Here is a 25,338-nt window from a genome sequence, read left to right as displayed (position 1 = left end):
AAAAACCAACCATTCTTGCCTCTTAGTAAGCTCCACGGAAAAGCTGTTCTCGTCCATAATTTTCCATCGCTCGAAATCAAGGAAGAGATGGTACGTTGAGATCTGATATCAGGGCGATCTAACTACGGGCAACAGTCGATGAAATATGTTCCAGAATATCACATTGTAGGAGGCGTTTGGAATGGCGATCGCTTTTCTAAGAAGATAATTTTGTACATACTTCTAAACGTTCCTCAATTAATATCAAATGTTTTTATGAAAAAAATTAGAAAAATAATTATATTTGCATATCATATCATTTGTAATAGTTATATATTCAATATCAAAGTAAATTTGTTTTAAGTACCATACATTTTATTTCATAAATTGATAAATATATGAATAGATAAGAGAAATTATAGACACTTCCGAAGGAAGGGTTAAAAAAGAAGAACTCATTCTGCAACAGTCAAAAACAATTATATTTTCTAAACTTTGAACTTGGATTGCAATTCGCCCAAATTTGTGCATATTAATGAAAATGTGATATAAAATAAATAGTTCAATTAATCCCATTCAAGTGATCAAACATCAAATTTACTTTAGAATATTATTCGTGATGTCTGCACTCTTCTGATTTATACTGTTATCCATAGTATAGATTTACATTAAAAAAATACATAACTAACGCGTGAATTTCGACGAGATTAGAACTTCGGTAGGTGTTCCACAAGGTTGATGATGAGTAGAAAGCTACTTTGCATGTATTTACAATCTCCAGAGACTTACCTTAATCGCGACCTAATACATGACCACGCCCCCATGCATGCCGGAATCCAAAACCATTGCCCTGCTGCTGTTGTTGTTGTGGGTTTGCTCGCTGCCCAACTGGAGGTACACCGAAACCGTGCACTCCACCGGAGACATCGGGGAAGTAGCGTTTACTATCGTGACATAAACAATGTAATTTTTCATCATTATTTGAAATAGAATCGTTACTTACATGAACAAAGGAGTTTCAATCAAGCTAGGTCCTCCGAGCTCTTGTGGGTAGATGAACTTCAAGAAGTAGTAAGCGTGACCCACCAAAATGCCAACGATTGAAAAGATACTTCTGCAAATACAATTGAGATTGAATTTCTCTTAACTATTATAAACTAGATTTGAAAATTACCCAGAAGAAAGAATCAGGTTCATTCCCAAAAGAACCCAAGGCAAGTACATGGCTTTGAAACGGGTACCAAACCAGAAATTAACGATCACATCCTTGTTCAGTTTACACCAAACATATAACACGGATAACACCATCGGATCCATCAAGATCTGCAATAAAAAGTTTTATTTCAACAATGAACGCCTATCCTAAATGAGTGATTCATACCGGAAGGTCAATGAGCAGACCAATCAACACACATAGAATCCAGTTGAAACAAAGCAGGAAAAAGTAGTCTCCAGGTTTTTGCTTGAATTGTTCCGTCTCAAGGCGGAGCGAGTAGTTGTACAGGAAAAAGCAGTTCAACATGAAGTGAAATCCGGTGGCCGGATTCAACGGGTAGAAAAACACCGCTGTCATCGGTCTCCATAACTGAAATTAGGTTTATTAGTCGTCATTTTAGAATACATTCTACACACCAACCTGGAATTGTTTGAATAGAGGGTACGTCTGTAGAATCAGGTACTGAGGCGGTAGGATTCCGAAGCGGGACAGTAAGCTGATTCCGACGGTAGCCGACAGCCACAGTCGGGTAAACAGAGGCACCTGTTTGTACCAGGTTTGAATGTCGCTCATTATGAAGCGAAACTGATGGCTTCTGAAAACGCTTTGATAAGTGAAAACATAACAACTACAGTTAAGAAATAAAATGAATACTCACATTTTTAACAATTTCGTCACCTTATGAGTGATTTTCACTTTTAAATTTATTTTTGGTAGGAACTGTTTTGTTTTGATTCACAGCGAGTACGTGTTCGATTTGAGTCGATGATTTGACAGTTCCCCGGAGCAGCCCCGGAGTAACGCGTTCGTTACACGTTACACCGTAGTCGATAGATATAAGAAATTACTAGAGGGCATATATAGAAGAAATAATACACGCTGAAAAATAATCACTCAAATGGAAGAAATAAAGTACCCAGCGATGAGAAAAGGTTACGATACCAGCAGACTAAAACGACTGAATTTTTTTTTCAATTTGCTTCAATTTCGTCAATGGTCAACCGATTTTAGCAAAACAGGCATGGTTGGATCGAAAATTTGATATATTTTAAGGAAATGGTTTGAGGGCGTGAATTTTCGTAATGGTTCCGGTTCCTCCAGGAATTCCTTTCCTCCAGGAATTCCTCCGAAAGTTCCTCCAGGAATTCCTCCGGAAGTTCCTCCAGGAATTCCTCCGGAAGTTCCTCCAGGAATTCCTCCGGAAGTTCCTCCAGGAATTCCTCCGGAAGTTCCTCCAGGAATTCCTCCGGAAGTTCCTCCAAGAATTCCTCCGGAAGTTGCTCCAGGAATTCCTCCGAAAGTTCCTCCAGGAATTCCTCCGGAAGTTCCTCCATGAATTCCTCCGGAAGTTCCTCCAAAAATTCCTCCGGAAGTTCCTCCAAGAATTCCTCCGGAAGTTGCTCCAGGAATTCCTCCGAAAGTTCCTCAGGAAATTCCTCCGGAAGTTCCTCCAGACATTCCTCCGGAAGTTCGTCCAGGAATTCCTCCGGAAGTTCCTCCAGGAGTTACTCCGGAAGTTCCTCCAGGAACTCCTCCGGAAGTTCCTCCAGGAACTCCTCCGGAAGTTCCTCCAGGAATTCCTCCGGAAGTTCCTCCAGGAATTCCTCCGGAAGTTCCTCCAGGAATTCCTCCGAAGTTCCTCCAGGAATTCCTCCGGAAGTTCCTCCAGGAATTCCTCCGGAAGTTCCTCCAGGAATTCCTCCGGAAGTTCCTCCAGGAATTCCTCCGGAAGTTCCTCCAGGAATTCCTCCGGAAGTTCCTCCAGGAATTCCTCCGGAAGTTCCTCCAGGAACTCCTCCAGAAGTTCCTTCAGGAATTCCTCCGGAAGTTCCTCCAGGAATTCCTCCGGAAGTTCCTCCAGGAATTCCTTCGATAGTTCCTCCAGGAATTCCTCCGGAAGTTCCTCCAGGAATTCCTCCGGAAGTTCCTCCAGGAATTCCTCCGGAAGTTCCTCCAGGAATTCCTCCAGAAATTCCTCCAGGAATTCCTCTGGAAGTTCCTCCAGGAATTCCTTCGATAGTTCCTCCAGGAATTCCTCCGGAAGTTCCTCCAGGAATTCCTCCGGAAGTTCCTCCAGGAATTCCTCCGGAAGTTCCTCCAGGAATTCCTCCGGAAGTTCCTCCAGGAATTCCTCCGGAAGTTCCTCCAGGAATTCCTCCGGAAGTTCCTCCAGGAACTCCTCCGGAAGTTCCTCCAGGAACTCCTCCGGAAGTTCCTCCAGGAATTCCTCCGGAAGTTCCTCCAGGAACTCCTCCGGAAGTTCCTCCAGGAACTCCTCCGGAAGTTCCTCCAGGAACTCCTCCGGAAGTTCCTCCAGGAACTCCTCCGGAAGTTCCTCCAGGAACTCCTCCCGAAGCTCATCCAGGCACTCTCCGGAAGTTCCTCCAGGAACTCCTCCGGAAGTTCCTCCAGGAACTCCTCCGGAAGTTCCTCCCGGGACTCCCTCCGAAGTTTCCTCCAGGAACTCCTCCGGAAGTTCCTCCAGGAACTCCTCCGGAAGTTCCTCCAGGAACTCCTCCGGAAGTTCCTCCAGGAACTCCTCCGGAAGTTCCTCCAGGAACTCCTCCGGAAGTTCCTCCAGGAACTCCTCCGGAAGTTCCTCCAGGAACTCCTCCGGAAGTTCCTCCAGGAACTCCTCCGGAAGTTCCTCCAGGAACTCCTCCGGAAGTTCCTCCAGGAACTCCTCCGGAAGTTCCTCCAGGAACTCCTCCGGAAGTTCCTCCAGGAACTCCTCCGGAAGTTCCTCCAGGAACTCCTCCGGAAGTTCCTCCAGGAACTCCTCCGGAAGTTCCTCCAGGAACTCCTCCGGAAGTTCCTCCAGGAACTCCTCCGGAAGTTCCTCCAGGAACTCCTCCGGAAGTTCCTCCAGGAACTCCTCCGGAAGTTCCTCCAGGAACTCCTCCGGAAGTTCCTCCAGGAACTCCTCCGGAAGTTCCTCCAGGAACTCCTCCGGAAGTTCCTCCAGGAACTCCTCCGGAAGTTCCTCCAGGACCCCCTCCGGAAGTTCCTCCAGGAACTCCTCCGGAAGTTCCGCCAGGAACTCCTCCGGAAGTTCCTCCAGGAACTCCTCCGGAAGTTCCTCCAGGAACTCCTCCGGAAGTTCCTCCAGGAACTCCTCCGGAAGTTCCTCCAGGAACTCCTCCGGAAGTTCCTCCAGGAACTCCTCCGGAAGTTCCTCCAGGAACTCCTCCGAAGTTCCTCCAGGAACTCCTCCGGAAGTTCCTCCAGGAACTCCTCCGGAAGTTCTTCCAGGAACTCCTCCGAAGTTGCCTCCAGGAACTCCTTCAAAGTTTCCTCCTGGAACTCCTCCGGAAGTTCCTCCAGGAACTCCTCCGGAAGTTCCTCCAGGAACTCCTCCGGAAGTTCCTCCAGGAACTCCTCCGGAAGTTCCTCCAGGAACTCCTCCGGAAGTTCCTCCAGGAACTCCTCCGGAAGTTCCTCCAGGAACTCCTCCGGAAGTTCCTCCAGGAACTCCTCCGGAAGTTCCTCCAGGAACTCCTCCGGAAGTTCCTCCAGGAACTCCTCAGGAAGTTCCTCCAGGAACACCTCAGGAAGTTCCTCCAGGAACTCCTCCAGAAGTTCCTCCAGGAACTCCTCCGGAAGTTCCTCCAGGAACTCCTCCGGAAGTTCCTCCAGGAATTCCTCCGGAAGTTCCTCCAGGAATTCCTCCGGAAGTTCCTCCAGGAATTCCTCCGGAAGTTCCTCCAGGAATTCCTCCGGAAGTTCCTCCAGGAATTCCTCCGGAAGTTCCTCCAGGAACTCCTCCGGAAGTTCCTCCAGGAATTCCTCCGGAAGTTCCTCCAGAAATTCCTCCGGAAGTTCCTCCAGGAATTCCTCCGGAAGTTCCTCCAGGAACTCCTCCGGAAGTTCCTCCAGGAACTCCTCCGGAAGTTCCTCCAGGAATTCCTCCGGAAGTTCCTCCAGGAATTCCTCCGGAAGTTCCTCCAGGAACTCCTCCGGAAGTTCCTCCAGGAACTCCTCCGGAAGTTCCTCCAGGAACTCCTCCGGAAGTTCCTCCAGGAACTCCTCCGGAAGTTCCTCCAGGAACTCCTCCGGAAGTTCCTCCAGGAACTCCTCCGGAAGTTCCTCCAGGAACTCCTCCGAAAGTTCCTCTTGGGATTTTTCCGGAAGTTCCTCTTGGAATTCCTCCGGAAGCTCCTCATGGAATTCCTCCGGAAGTTCCTCTTGGAATTCCTCCGGAAGTTCCTCTTGGAATTCCTCCGGAAGTTCCTCTTGGAATTCCTCCGGAAGTTCCTCTTGGAATTCCTCCGGAAGTTCCTCTTGGAGTTCCTCCGGAAGTTCCTCTTGGAATTCCTCCGGAAGTTCCTCTTGGAATTCCTCCGGAAGTTCCTCTTGGAATTCCTCCGGAAGTTCCTCTTGCAATTCCTCCGGAAGTTCCTCTTGCAATTCCTCCGGAGGTTCCTCTTGGAATTCCTCCGGAAGTTACTCTTGGAATTCCTCCAGAAGTTCCTCTTGGAATCCCTCCGGAAGTTCCTCTTGGAATTCCTCCGGAAGTTCCTCTTGGAATTCCTCCGGAAGTTCCTCTTGCAATTCCTCCGGAAGTTCCTCTTGCAATTCCTCCGGAAGTTCCTCTTGGAATTCCTCCGGAAGTTACTCTTGGAATTCCTCCAGAAGTTCCTCTTGGAATCCCTCCGGAAGTTCCTCTAGGAATTGCTCCGGATGTTCCTCCATTGAAATTGCTCTGTGAACACCTACACTTCGATAACTTAACACAAGTTTTGAGAGCTCTCGAGAAATTTCTTGTGAATTTCTTTTAAAACTCATGTGAAATTCCTCTAAAACCACCTAAAGCTTTCCGTAAATGTCCTCATTGGGCTCCCACCAGAACCGGCTCAAAGTTGGCCACCTGAGGGTGACCAATCTCACTTGGAAGTACTCAGCATGAGTTCAAATCGCTTATTCGTGGAAAATCCCGAATTTTAAGCCGTCGTATGGTTCCCACCGGAACTGTCCCCAATTTGGCCACTTGAGGGTGACCAAACTCACTTTGAAGTACTCAGCATGAGTTCCATTCGCTTATTCGTGAAAAAAAAAACATGGAATATAAGCCGTCGAACGACACCAATATGATCAAATCCGTAAGTGACCTCCTTCAATTTCCACCGGAACCGACTCCAGGTTGACCATCTGAGGGTGACCAAACTCATTTGGAAATACTCGCCATGAGTTTCAATCGCTTATTGGAGTAAAATCCCGAATTTTATACCGTCGAACGGCACTGATATGATCAATTGAGTAAATGCCCTCATTGGGCCAAATTCGATTTAGAACAAATTTTGAATGCATTTTGCATTTGTTATCAAATCAATGATAGATTATGAAATTAAAATGCTTTGTTTATTGGATTCTTTTGTCATGTGATGTGAAAACATTAAATAGCGGTATGTAAAACTTTACCTATATAAAACATTTCTCCCTTATCATGTGTTGTTCTTTAATTAAGAAGATTGAACTGTTGTCAGAGCTACATTTTCTATCTGCGTTTCTCTTATAAAGGCCTCTAATTTCAACGTACTGTTACAATAATTTCTATTGTAATTCTTTTGGGATTTTTTATTAGGACATGCATCAATGAAGTTGTAAATTCCATTCTGTGAAAACCGGAGTAAAAACGATCGGATCAAACCAATCACTGGAACGAAGCAAATGTTTCAATCATATTGAACATCTGAATACTTGAGCCCTCTATACGAAGACCAAAAAACATCGCCACAGATTGAAAATCTCTTCTGATCACATATAGTTTAACTATGTATGAGTGTGCGATGATGTGCTCTCATGCTTTCAAGCTGGAAACTCAGCAGGCGTGGCTTAATTGCCTTTTCTCGCATTGGTTCGGTTACATTGGAGAAGTATAGCTCTTGTTGCTAGTCTTGTCACACTAACGATAAAGACATACCTTACTTCGGTTGTTCGGTGTGGATGGCAGCTGCAATCTTCTTATTCGGTTTGTTACAGTGTTTCCATTTTTGATTTTCTCGCCTTTTCTTCGTAGACTTCCACCATCTGGCGTTTCGTGTGGCTGATGGGTGAGTTTCAAAATGCGATTGTGATGTGGCACGTATGGAAGCTGATTTATGCTCTCTCTTCGTGGAATTGGCTGACGATGATGGCGCACATTAGTATCGGTCGCTGCTACGCTTGCAGATGTTCGATTCTCTCTATTTTCATATAGTTAGCACAGGGATAGGGTGGTACGACATTTGGGTGGTTGGAAGGATATGCACGTCTTTTCAACGGTTCAGTGCTTCTCAGTTGCTATTCTGTCCAATATTGGTGATGAGTATTGGGAGGATTCGGGGAAAGCCGTTGTTTAAGGCTGGGAAAATGTTGGATTATCAGGTTCTAACATTTTTAAATGCTAAGGGACTGTCCATTGTGGGGTTTGAGTCAGTTACCATCAGCGTGTTATTATACATTAACACCTCAGCGTGTCGATCAGTGCGCAGCAAGCCATGACTCGGCCTCTTCTGGTCAGACCTCCGTGGCGTGCACACTAGAGTGATTCAAATTTTGACTTTTTTGCTCCCCGATGCTTAAACGATTGCATTTGCCTTTTCAATAATCATCCCAAATTTTTAGCTGATTTGGATGTAATTTGAGCGAGCACGCGCGGTTTGAAGTTTGTATGAAAATTACTAAGATAACAGTAACTTTCATGGAAAATCGTTCCCCAACGCTTCCCTTTAAGCTCTAAAAACATATAAGTACATCGGCAACACATGAAATTTTACAAGGAAACGGGCCATCTTTGTTGCGAAACGATTTGATGCTCGTAGGAAAAGTTATTAAAGAAATACTGAATCGTGGTAAATTCGATTTAACCCGTAAAAGAATAACATCAATATAAATAATGAGCATTTTCGTTTTCTTCATAACTTTGCTTCAAAACAACTGCCTTTCAGCTTGAGAAGAATTCTGTCTACTCAATGTGTTCATTATATTTAAATAGTTCATGTGCCACCTCACGGAACGGACTTTCACATTAGGATCAGTTTTCACAGTAATTTCCATACAAACTTTAAAATACATGTGCACAGTCAAATTACATCCAAATTTGTTAAAATTTAAAAATTAAAACGGCAAATGCAATCGTTTAAGCATCGGGGGGCAAAAGAGTCAAAATTTGAATCACTTTAGTGCACACGCACCCACGGAGAGCTGCTGTCATAACCATTCGCTCCGACCATTTGGGGCTCCACATTTTGGCGATTCTGCCAGGTTATTTGTTGGATCCTGACGTTGATTTTAAAAGGTGAGTTGAATTTAATTGTTAATGTGCTAAAATATTTGATGATTAAAAAAAGTGGAAGGATGTATCAGAGACACGACCGCAAAATCAACGTAGAATTACGTATTAGAGTGCAGTGACTCAGAACAGTAATTAAGGTTCCTTGCTTAAATCATTTTTCGAATTTGATTTTTATCATTCATCAATTCACGCACCAGATGACTAATAACCGAAATGTAGGCAATTAACTCTCTATAACAAGTTTTCAATAGTGCCTGACGAAATTCAAATTTTTAATAGTTTAGCGCCTTTATTCCTATTGTTCCTAATAGTTGTGCAAAATCTTAAAGAGTTTGTCGATCGATTGATATCATTAAAATCGGTTGGAAGATGGCTGAGTTATTAGCTCATACTTCCTGACCACTTTTCGTGACGGTCTCAAATTTGATTCTGCAGAATGACCCCCCTTTATTTCCCCGTAAGACGTATTCTACGTCAAAAACACAAGGCAATGGGTTTGTATTGCTACAAAGCGCGTCTGGTAGAACGCTGTCAAATGGATTGTGGTTTGAATAATCATAAAGAAGGTGGTTCAAGACCGCTGCAAAATGGATTGTGATTTGGAAAATCACAAAGCGTGTCTGGAAGACCGCTGGAAAATGGATTGTGGTTTGGAAAATCACAAAGCGCGTCTTGAAGACCGCTGGAAAATGGATTGTGGTTTGGAAAATCACAAAGCGCGTCTGGAAGACCGCTGGAAAATGGATTGTGGTTTGGAAAATCACAAAGCGCGTCTGGAAGACCGCTGGAAAATGGATTGTGGTTTGGAAAATCACAAAGCGCGTCTGGAAATCCGCTGGAAAATGGATTGTGGTTTGGAAAATTACAAAGCGCGTCTGGAAGACCGCTGGAAAATGGATTGTGGTTGGGAAAATCACAAGGCGTGTCTGGAAGACCGCCGGAAAATGGATTGTGGTTTGGAAAATCATAAAGCGCGTCTTGAAAAATGGATTGTGGTTTAGAAAATCACAAAGCGTGTCTGGAAGACCGCTGGAAATGGATTGTGGTTTGCAATACAACAAGGCGTGTCTGGGAGACTGCCGAGAAAAGGGTTGACAATCTAGAAAATCCCTAGGGTGGTCATGGAAGCATTGATTTTGGTTAAAATAAATTTAGTTTGAAATGTATAACTTGGCGACTTTAGTGTACATGAGACTACTAGTTAAGCTAGTTCTAACGAAATCTGAGAGATATGGAGATCTATCGTATGCTACAAAGTTTTTTGGAAGGCTTAATATATTAGCTTGAAGTTTATTTTGGAATATGCTGACTTAGTAGTCGTAGCGGAATTACCCTTTGGATGAGATATCCAACATTCATGAAGCTCAAAAACGTTGCAGCATTCACAAAGTCACACGCAAAAAAAAGCGTTCCCGAATTCGTGAACCAGCAAAAATACACCGTGATTTTTATTCATGGATTCGTGAACACTAGTCACGATTTCCAGAACGTTCCAGAAAACGTGATTGTATTCCCGAATCCGTGACTGTTGTTCACGAAAAAATACACCGTGAACTCGTTAGTTCACGAATTCATGAACGCTTTTTTTTGCGTGCATAAGTTTGGAGTTATTGGCTAATAGTACTGTTATGGATTCAGCGTACCCTGCGCATTCGATGTTTAAACAGAAATCATAAATGTCAAACTTCGTGTTACTTCGTATAGAAGTGTTCTGAAGATTTATCTTCGTGGTATTAAAAATAAAAGATTATGAGTAGTCTGATTTGTGACTTCAAACTGAGAAGACAGTTTTTTTATTAATCGAACAAGAAACCTTTCCGTCACGGTCTCAGTTGTTCAACTCAAAAGTGGCGACGAGAAGAAGTTGAGAATAGCAGTATAACCAAACTGTGAGAACAATTTCGCGTGCAGTAAAACTGATTTAATCCAGTCGGTAGCCAGTTCACCTTGTTGGCTTTCCAGCCAGTTTGTAATCTTACGGTGGAAGTGCATTGCCGGATTTATCGGTATCACCAGTTGGTTACAACCGCGGGGGACCTAGAGGAGCGGAGATACAAAGCGTTTCCATTATTCTGGATCTTCCTTTTCACCTGATCACCGGAGCCACTGCATCCTATTTCATTTTTGTGAGCACAGTGTAAGTTAAAAATCCAGAAACTGTTTCTTACAAGGCAGCCATTTTGCCTGATAGCGTCGTTTTATTGTTCCTTTGAGAAGCAGGCCATTGTTCAGTTTGATTGTTCCTTATTAAAGATTATAGAGTGACCAGATGTTTTTATCCTACCGAGTAAACTAAGAGTGTTTTTTTTTCTTGTACGAATATAGATAGGTATAGCAGCGGCGGATAATATTTGGTGATTTTATCACTGTACAACATAATTACCAGCAAAAACAAAAATCAACATTTTCGCAGTGAATCGGAGAAGTGGTACTCATCTTGAGGCAAATCCCTTCAAAGTTATAAGCCAAGGTCGTTTCAAAGGCGTGTTGAGGCGACTAGAACAAACCGGTTTGGTAGCTAAGAAGCGAATTGTGGTAGTTGGATTTGGTCGGTAAGTCATTTAATTATTACCTTTTTTGTTTCCTTTGGACATTATACTTTCAACGGTGAACAATTGCAGTTTTGCCTTTATTAATTGGCCTCTTTTATATTTCCTTTTGTTTCCTTTGTTTCAATTGGCCTCAAAACGTGCCTGGGTAACATATTTTATTTCATTGAACTTATATTGTGATAATTTGCCGATATCTATTGAATTTGATTTGAATTAAAATACATTGATCATATTGAAGTGCCCGTGATGAGTAATAACGTAGCCTTGACCATGGAGCCCTACCGCAAGGGAACCAAATTTTACGACTGGTTCACCCGTTTAAAGTACCTTTTCCGAGTAAATAACGTAAAAGAGGACGATAGGATGGCTTTCTTTATAACCCTTAGTGGGCCTACAATTTTTAAAGAGATTAAATTACTCTACCCGACAGGCAATTTCGAAGAAATTGATTTTGATGAGTTAATATCAAAGTTAAAAAACCGCAGACCCTATGAGGCTGCAACACCACCAGGAAGAGGAGGATGTTCACCATGAAGACCAAGGGGTGGCTACTACAGAACAGGCGGAAGACGAGATGATTCAATGGGACAGAGACAACGGCCGAATTACACGCAGATGGTATGCAACTATTGCGGTGTAAAGGGACACATCAAAAAGAAATGCTTCAAATTGAAGAATCTCCATCGGGACGCAGTGAATCTGGTGGAGTCGTATAAACCTGGGCCATCAGCAGATCGTCATATTAACGAGCTCTTTAGTAGGATGAAAACTACTGATTCAGACGAGGATAACAGCGATACAGGTGATTTGGAATGTATGTTGGTATCGTCCATAAATAAGATTAGCAATCCCTGTTTGGTACACGTTATGGTGGAAGGTAATGACCTTGAAATGGAAATCGATTGTGGTGCTTCAGTTTCTGTGATAAGCAAGAAGCAATATTTTGCTAAATTTGATAAACCTTTAGATGTCGAGCATAATGAATTGATAGTCGTTAATGGATCCAAACTTAAAATAGAAGGAAAGGCAAATGTGTTGGTTAAACTCAGGGGTAAGGAGCTTTTTATGGACTTATTGGTTCTAGATTGTGAGAATAATTTCTATCCCTTGCTAGGCCGGACTTGGTTGGATGTGTTTTATCCTACATGGAGAATTTTTTTCTCAAAATCAATGATCATCAACAATTTACAAAATGAGCCAAGCAAACTTGCTGTAGAGGAGTTGAAAAGTAAATATAAACATGTGTTTGAAAAGAATTTCACAATGCCTATCAAAGGATTTAAGGCAGAGTTGGAAATGAAGAATGATACACCAATTTTTAAAAAAAGCATACGACGTCCCTTATAGACTAAGAGACAAAGTTGCCAACTATTTGGACAAATTAGAGAAAGAGAAAGTTATTACACCAATAGACACAAGTGAATGGGCGTCGCCTATTGTCATAGTGATGAAGAAAAATAATGATATTCGCCTAGTAATTGATTGTAAAGTGTCCATAAATCGTTCTATTGTCGCAAATACTTATCCATTACCTACAGCCCAAGACATTTTTGCAAATCTTGCGGGTTGCGATTTTTTTTGTGCGTTAGATCTGGAAGGTGCTTACACACAGTTGGAATTGACGGAGAGGTCCAAGAAATTTGTGGTCATTAATACAATGAAAGGGCTGTACACATACAACAGACTTCCACAAGGAGCGTCATCTAGTGCTGCTATTTTTCAGCAAGTAATGGATAAGATATTGGAAGGAATTGACAATGTGTCATGTTATTTAGATGACGTATTAATAGCTGGCAAAACTTCAGAGGAGTGTTTAAGAAAATTATTATTGGTATTAGAGCGACTGGCAGGGGCAAATATAAAAGTAAATTTTGAAAAATGTAAATTTTTTGTAACAGAGCTCACCCATTTGGGTCATATTATTAGTAAAGATGGTCTAAAGCCATGTCCAGATAAAATATCAACAATAAAAAGAGCAAATCCTCCAAAAAATGAAAGCGAATTGAAATCTTTTTTGGGATTGATAAATTATTATCACAAATTTATCCCACGGTTGTCCACTAAACTACATCATTTGTACAACCTATTAAAGAATAATACGAAATATGCTTGGGATGACAATTGCCAAAGGGCATTTGTAGAAAGTAAAAATTTGCTTGTAGAGGCAAATTTCTTAGAGTTTTTTGACCCCAAGAAGCCGATTGTAGTCATTTCGGATGCTTCAAGCTATGGGCTTGGGGGATTATTAGCACATATTGTGGATGAAGTGGAAAAACCAATTAGTTTCACTTCGTTTTCGTTGAACAATGCCCAGAGGAAATATCCTATTTTGCATTTGGAAGCATTAGCCCTTGTCTGCACTATAAAAAAATTCCACAAATATCTATATGGTCAAAAATTCACAGTCTATACCGACCATAAACCATTGGTGGGAATTTTTGGAAAAGCGGGTAAACACTCGATATTCGTGACGAGGCTCCAGCGTTTTATTCTTATTATCTTTTTATGAATTTGACATAATATATAGACCTTCACATAAACTAGGAAATGCCGATTTTTGCTCAAGATTCCCTCTACAGCAGGAAGTTCCTGAGGAGCTAGACATAGAAGCGATTAAAAGTATAAATTATAGTAAAAATATTCCTATTGACTCGAAAAAGTTAGCTGAAGGTACTAAAGAAGACACATTTCTACAACAAATCAAATGGTTTATGGAGAATGGCTGGCCAGAAAGAGTAGACAGGTGTTTTGCAGACGTTTTTGCCAACCAGAAAGAGTTAGAAATAGTTGATGAATGTTTATTGTACTCGGACAGAGTTATTGTTCCACGGAAATTCCAGAAACAAGTATTGGATTTGCTTCATAGTAACCACGCTGGAGTCGTGAAGATGAAGCAGTTGGCAAGACGTATGGTTTATTGGTTCGGTATTAACAGTGATATTGAAAAATATGTTGCAATGTGTGATGTCTGCGACAACCAGACCGTTCAGTAGAATACACATAGATTTTTTTTATTTTGAACATCATACTTACCTTACCTGTTAATAATGGACAGCTTCTCCAAATGGATTGAAATTGAATGGATGAAAAGTGGATCTGATTGTAACAAAGTTTTAAAAAAAATAGTGCCCTTTTTCGCTCGTTTCGGGCTACCTGACATTTTAGTCTCGGACAATGGTCCTCCTTTTAATTCAAGCGGTTTTGTAGCATTTCTAGAAAGGCAGGGCATCAAAGTGATGAAAAGTCCGCCATATAATCCATCAAGTAATGGGCAAGCAGAGCGATTAGTGAGAACTGTTGAGGAAGTGCTAAAGAAATTTCTTATGGAACCTGAAATCAGGGAATTAGATTTGGAGGACCAAATTAATTTATTTTTATTTAATTATAGAACCTACAATATGACAAGCGACGGTTGTTTTCCGTCAGAAAAAATATTTTCCTACAAACCAAAAACTATTTTAGATTTATTAAACCCCAAAAAAACATACAAACAATACTTAACAACACAAGAGCCAGATGAAGAGATTATTCCAAGTTCTAGCGGGAATATCCCGAAACGCTCTAAAGACGTCATAGATGATCTGATGGCTGGAGATACCATTTGGTATCAGAATAATAATCCCCACAATAAAGCGAGATGGATCAAAGCAATATTTATTAAAAGATATTCTAAAAATATCTTTCAGATACTTGCTGGAAACGCGGAAATAATGGCACATCGTAACCAAATAAGAGTTCCCAAGAAGGAGAATTTGAGCTGGAGCCTCCCCAATGTCGTAGTTAGACGCCTAACACCTAATGAAATCATCGGCCATGAACCAGAGCAAGCTACGACGTCTGGCAATATGGAGGAGTTTGAGCAAGATACCGGATCAAAAGCAGACCAGACTCCCAGGGGAGAGAGAGGGGTGAAAAGAAAGCGAGATGATCTTGAGTCGGCGACAGCGGAGGTCCGACGATCTAAACGAATTAGAAAAGTGAAAAAAGATTCACAGTACTGTTATAATTTTTAGAAACGATTTCCATGTTCTGAATTATTTGTTTGAAAAGATAATTTGCTTAAAGTGAAATAACTAAATTCTGCTTTTGAATTCAAAAACTAAATATGTTGACTAAGGTCAATTTCGATTAATGTACTTAAATAAAAGGGGAAGAATTGTTATGGATTCAGCGTATCCTGCGCATTCGATGTTTAAACAGAAATCATAAATGTCAAACTTCGTGTTACTTCGTATAGAAGTGTTCTGAAGATTTATCTTCGTGGTATTAAAAATAAAAGATTATGAGTAGTCTGATTTGTGACTTCAAACTGAGAAGACTGTTTTTTTTATTAATCGAACAAGAAACCTTTCCGTCACGGTCTCAGTTGTTCAACTCAAAAAGTACTAGTTAACATTAGTCTAAAATTTAGGTATAAACTTATACTATCTCATTTAAGTATGATATCTCTGCGAATTTAGATAAATATCATATCCTAGGCCAGATGTTCCCAAATTACTTGTACATTTTTCAATGGTAGTAAAACCGAAATTTCATCACTATTAGACTACTAATCAGTGCAAACTAAGTGCAGGAGATAATCTTTTCACCTCATACTTCATTCCTTATCACTACTTTCTTCTAAAAAATACTTGCTTTTCCCATACATTTTATCGATTTCCAACTACCATTCTTCCATGAGTTCATGGTGAAAACTGTGAAAATCACAAAACATAGAGTAGCAAGTTTAACAACACAGATAGAAACGCCGGTATTGCCACTCAGTGAGGAGTACCGTAAACTTGGTGTACAGAAGGTTGTTGTCTACACTTTTTACGGCTGCTGCACCCTGGAAGTAAATGTCATCGAAGTAAACAGTGGGTCCCTCATTCGAATGGATTTAGATAGGATTTGGATTAGATTTTGGTTGGATTTGATTTGAATGGATTTGAATTGGATATGGAATAGATTTGAAACGGATTTGGAATAGATTTTAGTTGGATTTGGACAGGATTTGGATTGGATTTGATTTAGATTTAGATTAGAATTGCATTTGATTGGATTTGGAACGGATTTAGATAGGATTTGGATAGGATTTGGATTGAATGTGGAATGGATTTGGATCGGATTTAGATTGGATTAGGATTGGATGTTGATTGGAATTGGATTGAATGTGGCTTGGATTTTTATTGGAATTGGATTGAATTTTGATTGGATTTGAATTGTTTGGATTTCATTGTATTTGACAAAATCTCAAAATTTATTGTTCTCCTTTCACTACATAGATCCAAAGCTAATGGCTGTGATAGATTTGTTGGACAAAATAGGGACAAAAGTATGGATCAAGATTCATCTTTTGCAACCCATCATTGATCAGCTAACGACCTCGCTGGAAGTCGCGGCCCACAGTTTGGGAACACATGTTCTAAGCGGTTGTTAGCAAGTTCAACATCGATATGTTGAAGGTCAGCTTGCAGGTATTACTATATATGAAGCTGATAGTTGGATTTAATTGACGGTATAAGATATTTAGATTATTGCTACAATATAAAATGTTTCTTGTTAGATCAATACCATAATACTAGGTACCAATTTAGTTTAACATTTAAATGATATAACCTATTGGCTTGCATTTCGTTGTTCTGCGATTGAAAACCACGGTGAACAGATAAGTTTATTTTCGAGTTCAGTTTTCAAAGGAAATTATCGGTTTCTCAAAAGCAATAATTTCATCTTCGTCTCGCGTAAATAACTTAAATCATTGCGTTCTATGCTAGAGGATTTTTTTTGTCTTTTTTCAATGAGAGAAGAAGGGAAATGTGGGGTTTGAGTTAGTTACCATCAGCGTGTTATTATACATTAACACCTCAGCTAGAGATGTCGTAAAATCCCGATTAATCGATTAGTTACTAATCGATTACTCTTGATTCTTGTCGATTATTGAATCGATTAATCATTGTATAGTAATCGATTCAAAATTAATCGATTATCACAACGATGAATCGATTAATCGAAATAATCAATTAATTTTCGACATCTATGATGTTGTAAAATTCTGATTAATCGATTAGTAACTAATCGATTACTCACGATTCATCTCGATTATTGAATCGATTAATCGGTGGGTAATAATCGATTCAAAATTAATCGATTATCACAACGATGAATCGATTAATCGAAGTAATCGATTAATTTGCGACATCTCTAACCTCAGCGTGTCGATCAGTGCGCAGCAAGCCATGACTCGGCCTCTTCTGGTCAGATCTCCGTGGCGTGCACACGCACACACGGAAAGCTGCTATCATAACCATTCGCTCCGGCCATTTGGGGCTCCACATCCATGAACCACGTAAACATGCTAGTGGGAGGCAAGGGTTAGGGAAAAGAGACCAAAGTTATAATACATAAGAACTGTATATTGATCATCAATGGTGACTGTTTGAGGTTCCTGTCAAGTATGGAGTGCATCAAGGGAACGTCCATAAATTATGTCACGCAAAAATTAACCATTTTCAATCACTTCTCCCTTCATTGTCCCATTTTTTGTATGAAAAAACTCTAGAAACCCTCTCGCTCCCACTAAAAGCGTCACGTAATTTATGGACGTTCCCTAAGATAAGATGACATCCGTTGATAACATAACAATAAATTTGAAAATACCCTTTCGTGACGGATGGGTTATATATGCCAAGCGTTTTGATTGGCTGTGAAACATCACAGAAGAGCTAGGTCCACAGTTTCTTCAGCAAAAATGTCCAAAATTCAAATATCACAAAAATATTGGAGATCAAATTTGACCATACCCTGCAGACCTAGATATCCATAACCTTGGGAAGACCTTGCTTTTGACAGTATGCAGATGAATTTGGAATATTTGGATCCTATACCATATTGTTTTATAAGTCTAAACACTCAATCAAGTTCAGTCTTCTTTATCGTTGAGACAGTGATCAATTTTCTGGAATACGAGATGCACAAGGTTCTCCAAAATGTTCTCGATTTAAGCCCATTGTCTCTACCATATCAACCAAGGCTTACGCAATGTCTTCATCATCGACATATACCCAATCCAGTCAAATAGGCACATGCGCATCATGTAAATCCAATTTTCTCGAGTACATGATGTTCGAGGTACTCCAAAACGTTCCCAAGTTCAACCCAAAGTATCTACCGGACGACCAAGGCTTTTTGCAATATCCTCAACATCGATAAGTACCCAATCTGGTTCAATTAGCATGTGCCTACCATGCAAACCCAATTTTCTTGAATTCAAGATGTTCAAGGTACTTCAAAATGTTCTAGAGTTCAGCTCAAGGTATATACTATGTCAATAAAACAAGGTTTTTGCAATATTTTCATCTTTGGTATATACTTAATATATCCAATAGGAATAATGTAAACCCAATTTTTTGGAATACGAGGTGTTCATGGTACTCCAAAACGTTTTCGAGTTCAGTTCAAAGCATCTACTAGATAATCATGACTTTTGCTTTTTTTTGCTGACTCTCCTCATCGTCAGTATGTACCAAATCCAGTTTAAAAAGCATAGGATCCGAATTTCCATGAGCATAATCTAAGGAGTCTCCAGTTAGCTTTGCGAGCATAGGCGTAGGATTGCTGAACTGGAGATGGTACTTGCCCCACAAAATACAAACTCATGCAATGGCGAGCATAGAAAAGTTTTTATTACATCTGACTGAGGAAATGCTAATAGAATACTAAGTTGAAAAAGAGGCCAACTTCCAGTTGAAATGTAGAGCCATAGAAAAAGAAGAAGAAGAAGAGTTAAGATCAAGATATCTACTGGAAGCGTGGGGGGTCCCGTAGCGTAGTTGGCTACACGTTTGCCTCATAAGCGAATGGTCATGGGTTCGATTCCCAGCCCCTCCACCAAACCTTGTCAGTCGCCAGAAGCGCAGTCCGTACGGTAGCGTTTTGGGGAACGCGCTTCACCGACACGGCTGCCTGATGACGACTGACAAACCTGTTCTTCTCGGAGGCATTCCTCCAACGTGCTTCGATTAATGGCAACCGAACAAAGCAACGATCACTGGATTCACCACATGGACAAATGAACACAATGGACTCACGATGATATGGACTGGCAACGACAACAATAACGAATTAGGTTCTGCAGCATGACGTCACGAATGAATTCGGTCTTCGTCAAATGAACTTTTTTGACAGTTCAGTAGTACTTTCCACTGACTCCGACGAGGACTCCGACAAGGTTCGAGTTCGTGATTGGTTGGCTGCCCCCGAGTCCAACGCGAAGTACTACTAATCTGTCATCAGTTTGAGGTTAGATACAGACGCTGCAGAACCTAATTATGGATATCTAAAAATAGATTCTGTGTGGACTCTGTACAGCAGAGTACCACAGTAGATCACGGCACAGTAGCGGTTAAGAATACAGAGTGCCTACCAAATAAATATACGAATAAAAAAAAATATCTACTGGATGCACAATAATTAACAATAATTGGCTGCGGACTTTTTTGTTGAGGCGTATAACGGACTTCGATGATTATATCAAACAATACGACTTCCAGGATGTCGTGTCCGGCGGGGAGACGGGCGAATGAATCAGCCATCTCCAGCTGCTGTGCAAATCGCAGCAGCTCAACAAGACCACCTTCTTCTGCGAAACACTTCACAAAACTGAACGCTCAGTGCTGACTCGATTCATCTGACGCTTGTTTCGTCATTGCCGATCACCATCGTATATGCTCTTTTTTTGTTTATATTATACCCGTCTCAATCCCTACACAGGATATTTTAGCCAACCGTAAAGGCCTGCAATGGCTAGTACAAGTGATGATTGAAGTCACATAAGCTAAATGGACTCACTAGGATGTCATATCTAACATCATTCATAAGTTGAATCATTGGATAGGTAAAAGTCGTTTTGAAAATTTGGTATTGAAATGATCTGAAATCCAGGACGTTTTGAAGAGATGTAATACAGTCGGTATCTACACGTAAAGAAAAAACCTTATAAGTTATGGCAAAAACCTATTCGAAAATACACTTCATTATGCCACCTAATGAATACCAAAAAGCTAATAATATTCATAAGTTAATGAAATGTTTTGGAATGTATGTGGATAATGCAATGTATAAGTTTTTTCTTATACATAACATTAATCGCTTGCTTTGGCAAAAAAGTATTAGAAATCTTAATAATAAATTACATTAATTTTGTTTTACGTGTAGATGTGGAACAGAAGTTCTTGGAAAATTGTTCGAAAAGACTATCAAAGTAACCGTGAAAATATTTTAGTATGACATCATTTGTTTCAACGATTCGATATCGAGTTTTAGAACATCAACTAATGGAGGGTCTACTGTAGCTTGTAAAAAAATTAAGTGATATGAGTGAAATCCTATTGGCTTAATAGACCAGCAAGGATGTTCAACGATGCACTGCACCCTTAGGGCTTGGTTGATCGGGTTGATCACATGCTCTGAACTGTTTTGAACTCAAGGACGTTTGGAGAAACGAAAAGGCTTATAGTTGCTTGTAAAAATAATGAGTGAAATCCTATCGGCTCAATGTTCCTGCTAAGATATTCAACGACGTATGAAAACGTCGTCCAGGGCTTGATTGATCGGGTATATCACATGTTCTGAACTTCAGGACGTTTTGGTGACCCTGGAATAGTTTACGTTTATTCAAAACTCGATCAATTCAGGTCTTATGATCACATAGATATTTTTGGACATATACCTCAGCTTAGAAAATTTTGTTTGCAAACATATTTCCTGGTACATTCGAGGATATGTACTCCAGAACAGTTTAGACGGCCTAGAACATCCGAAAAAGTATTTCAGCGAGTTTTCATTTATATCAGCACGCCAGATAACAATGTAATCCTTCGCCCTGAAGTAATGAAGTGCAAACAAGCCCGCATCTTGTCACTTTTATTTTGATGAGGGGACGTCAGTGAAGAGAATCCTCTCTTGTTAGGTACGGCCTTATTACCGCTAGTGCTTGAAAAATTATAAATACAACATTTGGCCAAAAAATAACCAAAGTTATTTTGTTTTAAAAGGTAAATCTCTAAAAAAAACCATTTGGGGCTCCACATTTTGGCGATTCTGCCAGGTTATTTGTTGGATCCTGACGTTGATTTTAAAAGGTGAGTTGAATTTAATTGTAAAATATTTGATGATTAAAAAAAGTGGAAGGATGTATCAGAGACACGACCGCAAAATCAACGTAGAATTACGTATTAGAGTGCAGTGACTCAGAACAGTAATTAAGGTTCCTTGCTTAAATCATTTTTCGAATTTGATTTTTATCATTCATCAATTCACGCACCAGATGACTAATAACCGAAATGTAGGCAATTAACTCTCTATAACAAGTTTTCAATAGTGCCTGACAAAATTCAAATTTTTAATAGTTTAGCGCCTTTATTCCTATTGTTCCTAATAGTTGTGCAAAATCTTAAAGAGTTTGTCGATCGATTGATATCATTAAAATCGGTTGGAAGATGGCTGAGTTATTAGCTCATACTTCCTGACCACTTTTCGTGACGGTCTCAAATTTGATTCTGCAGAATGACCCCCCTTTATTTCCCCGTAAGACGTATTCTACGTCAAAAACACAAGGCAATGGGTTTGTATTGCTACAAAGCGCGTCTGGTAGAACGCTGTCAAATGGATTGTGGTTTGAATAATCATAAAGAAGGTGGTTCAAGACCGCTGCAAAATGGATTGTGATTTGGAAAATCACAAAGCGTGTCTGGAAGACCGCTGGAAAATGGATTGTGGTTTGGAAAATCACAAAGCGTGTCTGGAAGACCGCTGGAAAATGGATTGTGGTGTGAAAAATCACAAAGCGCGTCTGGAAGACCGCTGGAAAATGGATTGTGGTATGGAAAATCACAAAGCGCGTCTGGAAGACCGCTGGAAAATGGATTGTGGTTTGGAAAATCACAAAGCGCGTCTGGAAGACCGCTGGAAAATGGATTGTGGTTTGGAAAATTACAAAGCGCGTCTGGAAGACCGCTGGAAAATGGATTGTGGTTTGAAAAATCACAAAGCGTGTCTAGAAGACCGCTGGAAAATAGATTGTGATTTGGAAAATCACAAAGCGCGCCTTGAAGACCGCTGGAAAATGGATTGTGGTTTGTAAAATCACAAAGCGTGTCTGGAAGACCGCTGGAAAATGGATTGTGGTTTAGAAAATCACAAAGCGTGTCTGGAAACTGGAAGACCGCTGGAAAATGGATTGTGGTTTAGAAAATCACAAAGCGCGTCTGGAAGACTGCTGGAAAATGGATTGTGATTTGGAAAATCACAAAGCGCGTCTGGAAGACTGCTGAAAAATGGATTGTGGTTTGGAAAATCACAAAGCGTGTCTGGAAGACCGCTCTTGTTAGGTACGGCCTTATTACCGCTAGTGCTTAAAAAATTATAAATACAACATTTGGCCAAAAAATAACCAAAGTTATTTTGTTTTAAAAGGTAAATCTCTAAAAAAAATCTCGCTCAACTTTTCAAAAGGACCTAAGTAACATCTTTTTCATGAATTAATTTGAAAAGCGCAATCAACAGAACAACATGAAAGCTATTGATTGCTGTATTCAAATTAATTCATGAAAAAAATGTTATTTAGGTCCTATTGAAAAGTTAAGCGAGAAATGATTGAATTTTGTTGTTGATAAAAACTGAATAATTTTGTTGATGAAATCGGGGCATGATAAAATCGGTGCGAGACAAAATCGGAACATATCTATATGTTCATTGAAATTAAAAAAAAATTAGTAATATATGATCTCCAAAATTGTTTCGAAAATCAATATGATTTCTTTCAATTTCAAACAGAAAAGTACTCAAATCGGGCAGGAGGGTAAACAGTGATATGTTGATCAAATATTGTTGAGCGTATGAAGTGGAGTTTCTAATCCGGAGATGACGAGTTCGATTTTTGGTACGGCCTAGGATGTTTGCGTATGGAAAAACTTCTTGGATCGCCGGACATAGTGAATCCATTGTACTTTCCACACAAGATACATTTTCATGCTTTTAATTAATAACACTCTGGAAATGCTTATTGATGAAGAATAAGAATATGATGCAACCTTCCTCAGCCGTGCGGTAAGACGCGCGGCTACAAAGCAAGACCATGCTGAGGGTGGCTGGGTTCGATTCCCGGTGCCGGTCTAGGCAATTTTCGGATTGGAAATTGTCTCGACTTCCCTGGGCATAAAAGTATCATCGTGTTAGCCTCATGATATACGAATGCAAAAATGGTAACCTGGCTTAGAAACCTCGCAGTTAATAACTGTGGAAGTGCTTAATGAACACTAAGCTGCGAGGCGGCTCTGTCCCAGTGTAGGGATGTAATGCCAATAAGAAGAAGAAGAAGAAGAAGAAGAAGAAGAAGAAGAAGAAGAAGAAGAAGAAGAAGAAGAAGAATATGATGCGGAGAATGAATGATTATGTGCATAACGGGCAAAATTGGTTTATTTTGTGTATTTTTTTACTGCTGTCTAGTGTGCTCACTACTGAAAAAAAAATCATAAAAAAATCAATTAGGGTTATGCGCTAATTCGTCTATGGCGCTAGTATCCGTCATATCAAATTATAAATCACTGAATACTCACGAATCGTAAACTGAAATAATGAACTAATCATCTGGCGAGATAGAAAAAAGTGTACACTACGATTTGCATTCATTTAAATTACATTCCGGTGTTACTTACTTGAAATACAGTAAAATTTAACTTTGCGACTGTGACTTTTTTCACAATTTCCTACGATATCCGTGCGACGAAGGAAAATCCAGTTCGTTCACTGCTGTAGAACACGCGCAACACCGTCACCAAAATCAACGTAATTCACTGATTTTCACCGCACTTTTTCACATAAATTCCTCACTGCGCACTAAATAAAAGCAATGTTTATTGCTCAAGTGAAAAATAATTGAAAAATAACTACCGGAAGGCGTTCAAATGATCTGTTTTTTCAAACTTTAAAGCGTTTGAAATTTATTTTCTTCGTCGCCTTGTTTATAGTCGAAAAACGCGTTGCCAAACTGGCGGTTTGAACTGAAATAATCTTATGTTACACATCTGATAATACATCATGCAGTCAATAAAAGTAGGTTTTTCAATTATTTTCCGCTAGCGTAATAAAACTAAAGTCTTCCAAATAAAAATTTTTCATACACACTCGTCATTCATACTAAAATTTTCTACTATTCCAAAAGTTTGAAACAGGAGAAATAATTTCATAATAGAAATTTGTTGGCAGCACTACCCACGTACATGTTAAGCATGTGTGTTAGTTGTTTGACAGACTGAGGCATTTAACTGAATGGCAGCACAATCAAAACCATTTTTATGCGGTCGAAATGGGATTGCACTAGGAAATTTTTGTTAACTGGAATTGAAATAAAGTTTCAAATATGACTTTCAAAATTGACCAAAATGATAGTTATTCTGCATGAAGTCACAGATAAGTCATCCAGTTATCCAAGAAATGGCTTGAGCTTAGGAACAAAGATTTGCAGTCCTGTTTTAAGTATGGTACATGCTCCTTGTGGTACAGAGAAAGGATACGTAGATGATCAATTTTCCGATTTCAAATATGGAACATGCTCTCTGTAGTACAAAGAACAGAATGCGTTCACAGCATATGTTCTTGGTCATCCAATAAATCCCTGGAATAAGGCCTTTTGATCTACACGCGTAACTAAGTATTAGTTTTCCCGTTTCAAATATGGTACATGCTCTCTGTAGTACAAAGAACAAAATGCGTTCACAGCGTATATTCTTGATCATCCAAGAAATCCCTGGAATAAGGCCTTTTGATCTACACGCGTAACTACAGATCAATTTTCGGGTTTCAAATATGGTACATACTCTCTGTAGTACGAAGAACAGAATGCGTTCAAAGCATATGTTCTTGGTCATCCAAGAAATCCTTGGAGTGAGGCCTTTTGTTCTACACGCGTAACTAAGAATTAGTTATCCGGTTTCAAATATGGTACATGCTCTCTGTAGTACAAAGAACAGAATGCGTTCACAGCATATGTTCTAGATCATCCAAGAAATCCCTGGAGTAAGGCCTTTTGATCTACACGCGTAACTAAAGATCAATTTTCCGGTTTCAAATATGGTACAAGCTCTCTGTAGTACAAAGAACAGAATACGTTCATAGCATATGTTCATGGTCATCCTAGAAATCCCTGGAGTAAGGCCTTTTGATCTACACGCGTAACTAAAGATCAATTTTCCGGTTTCAAATATGGTACAAGCTCTCTGTAGCACGAAGAACAGAATGCGTTCACAGCATATGTTCTTGGCCATCCAATAAATCCTTGG

At 40.1% G+C, this 25,338-nt stretch overlaps 1 protein-coding gene across 2 annotated transcripts; it reads right to left on the bottom strand.

Annotated features, from left to right (window-relative positions):
• Positions 1-549: 549 nt before the first annotated feature.
• LOC134217706 (derlin-1) lies at positions 550-2,009 on the bottom strand. Of its 2 annotated transcripts, none has more exons than XM_062696518.1 (6): positions 1,854-2,009; positions 1,616-1,790; positions 1,361-1,564; positions 1,154-1,302; positions 983-1,093; positions 550-923 (listed from the first exon to the last, which is right to left on the bottom strand). In XM_062696518.1, exons 2-6 carry the CDS (start codon positions 1,766-1,768, stop codon positions 770-772), a joined length of 771 nt encoding a protein of 256 aa, XP_062552502.1. In that variant the 5' UTR covers positions 1,769-1,790; positions 1,854-2,009; the 3' UTR covers positions 550-769. The 2 variants fall into 2 exon arrangements, with proteins under 2 accessions (XP_062552502.1, XP_062552503.1); XM_062696519.1 differs by having other exon boundaries at positions 1,616-1,799; positions 1,854-1,997.
• Between the last annotated feature and the right edge of the window lie 23,329 nt (positions 2,010-25,338).

This window comes from Armigeres subalbatus, chromosome 2, assembly GCF_024139115.2.
Source record: "Armigeres subalbatus isolate Guangzhou_Male chromosome 2, GZ_Asu_2, whole genome shotgun sequence".
In the NCBI taxonomy this organism is placed as follows: domain Eukaryota; kingdom Metazoa; phylum Arthropoda; class Insecta; order Diptera; family Culicidae; genus Armigeres; species Armigeres subalbatus.
Note: the sequence above shows the minus strand (reverse complement) of the source record. Positions and strands in the feature narration are given on the sequence as shown.

Bases quoted from the DNA above. Each gene is read 5' to 3' on its own strand.
- LOC134217706 (XM_062696518.1), bottom strand. From the start codon at position 1,768: ATGAGCGACATTCAAACCTGGTACAAACAGGTGCCTCTGTTTACCCGA. The intron at 1,303-1,360 runs GTATGAATCACT...TTTTTATTGCAG, and splicing joins GTCTGCTCATTGACCTTCCG to ATCTTGATGGATCCGATGGT. The intron at 924-982 runs GTAAGTAACGAT...ATGTCACGATAG, and splicing joins ATTGAAACTCCTTTGTTCAT to TAAACGCTACTTCCCCGATG.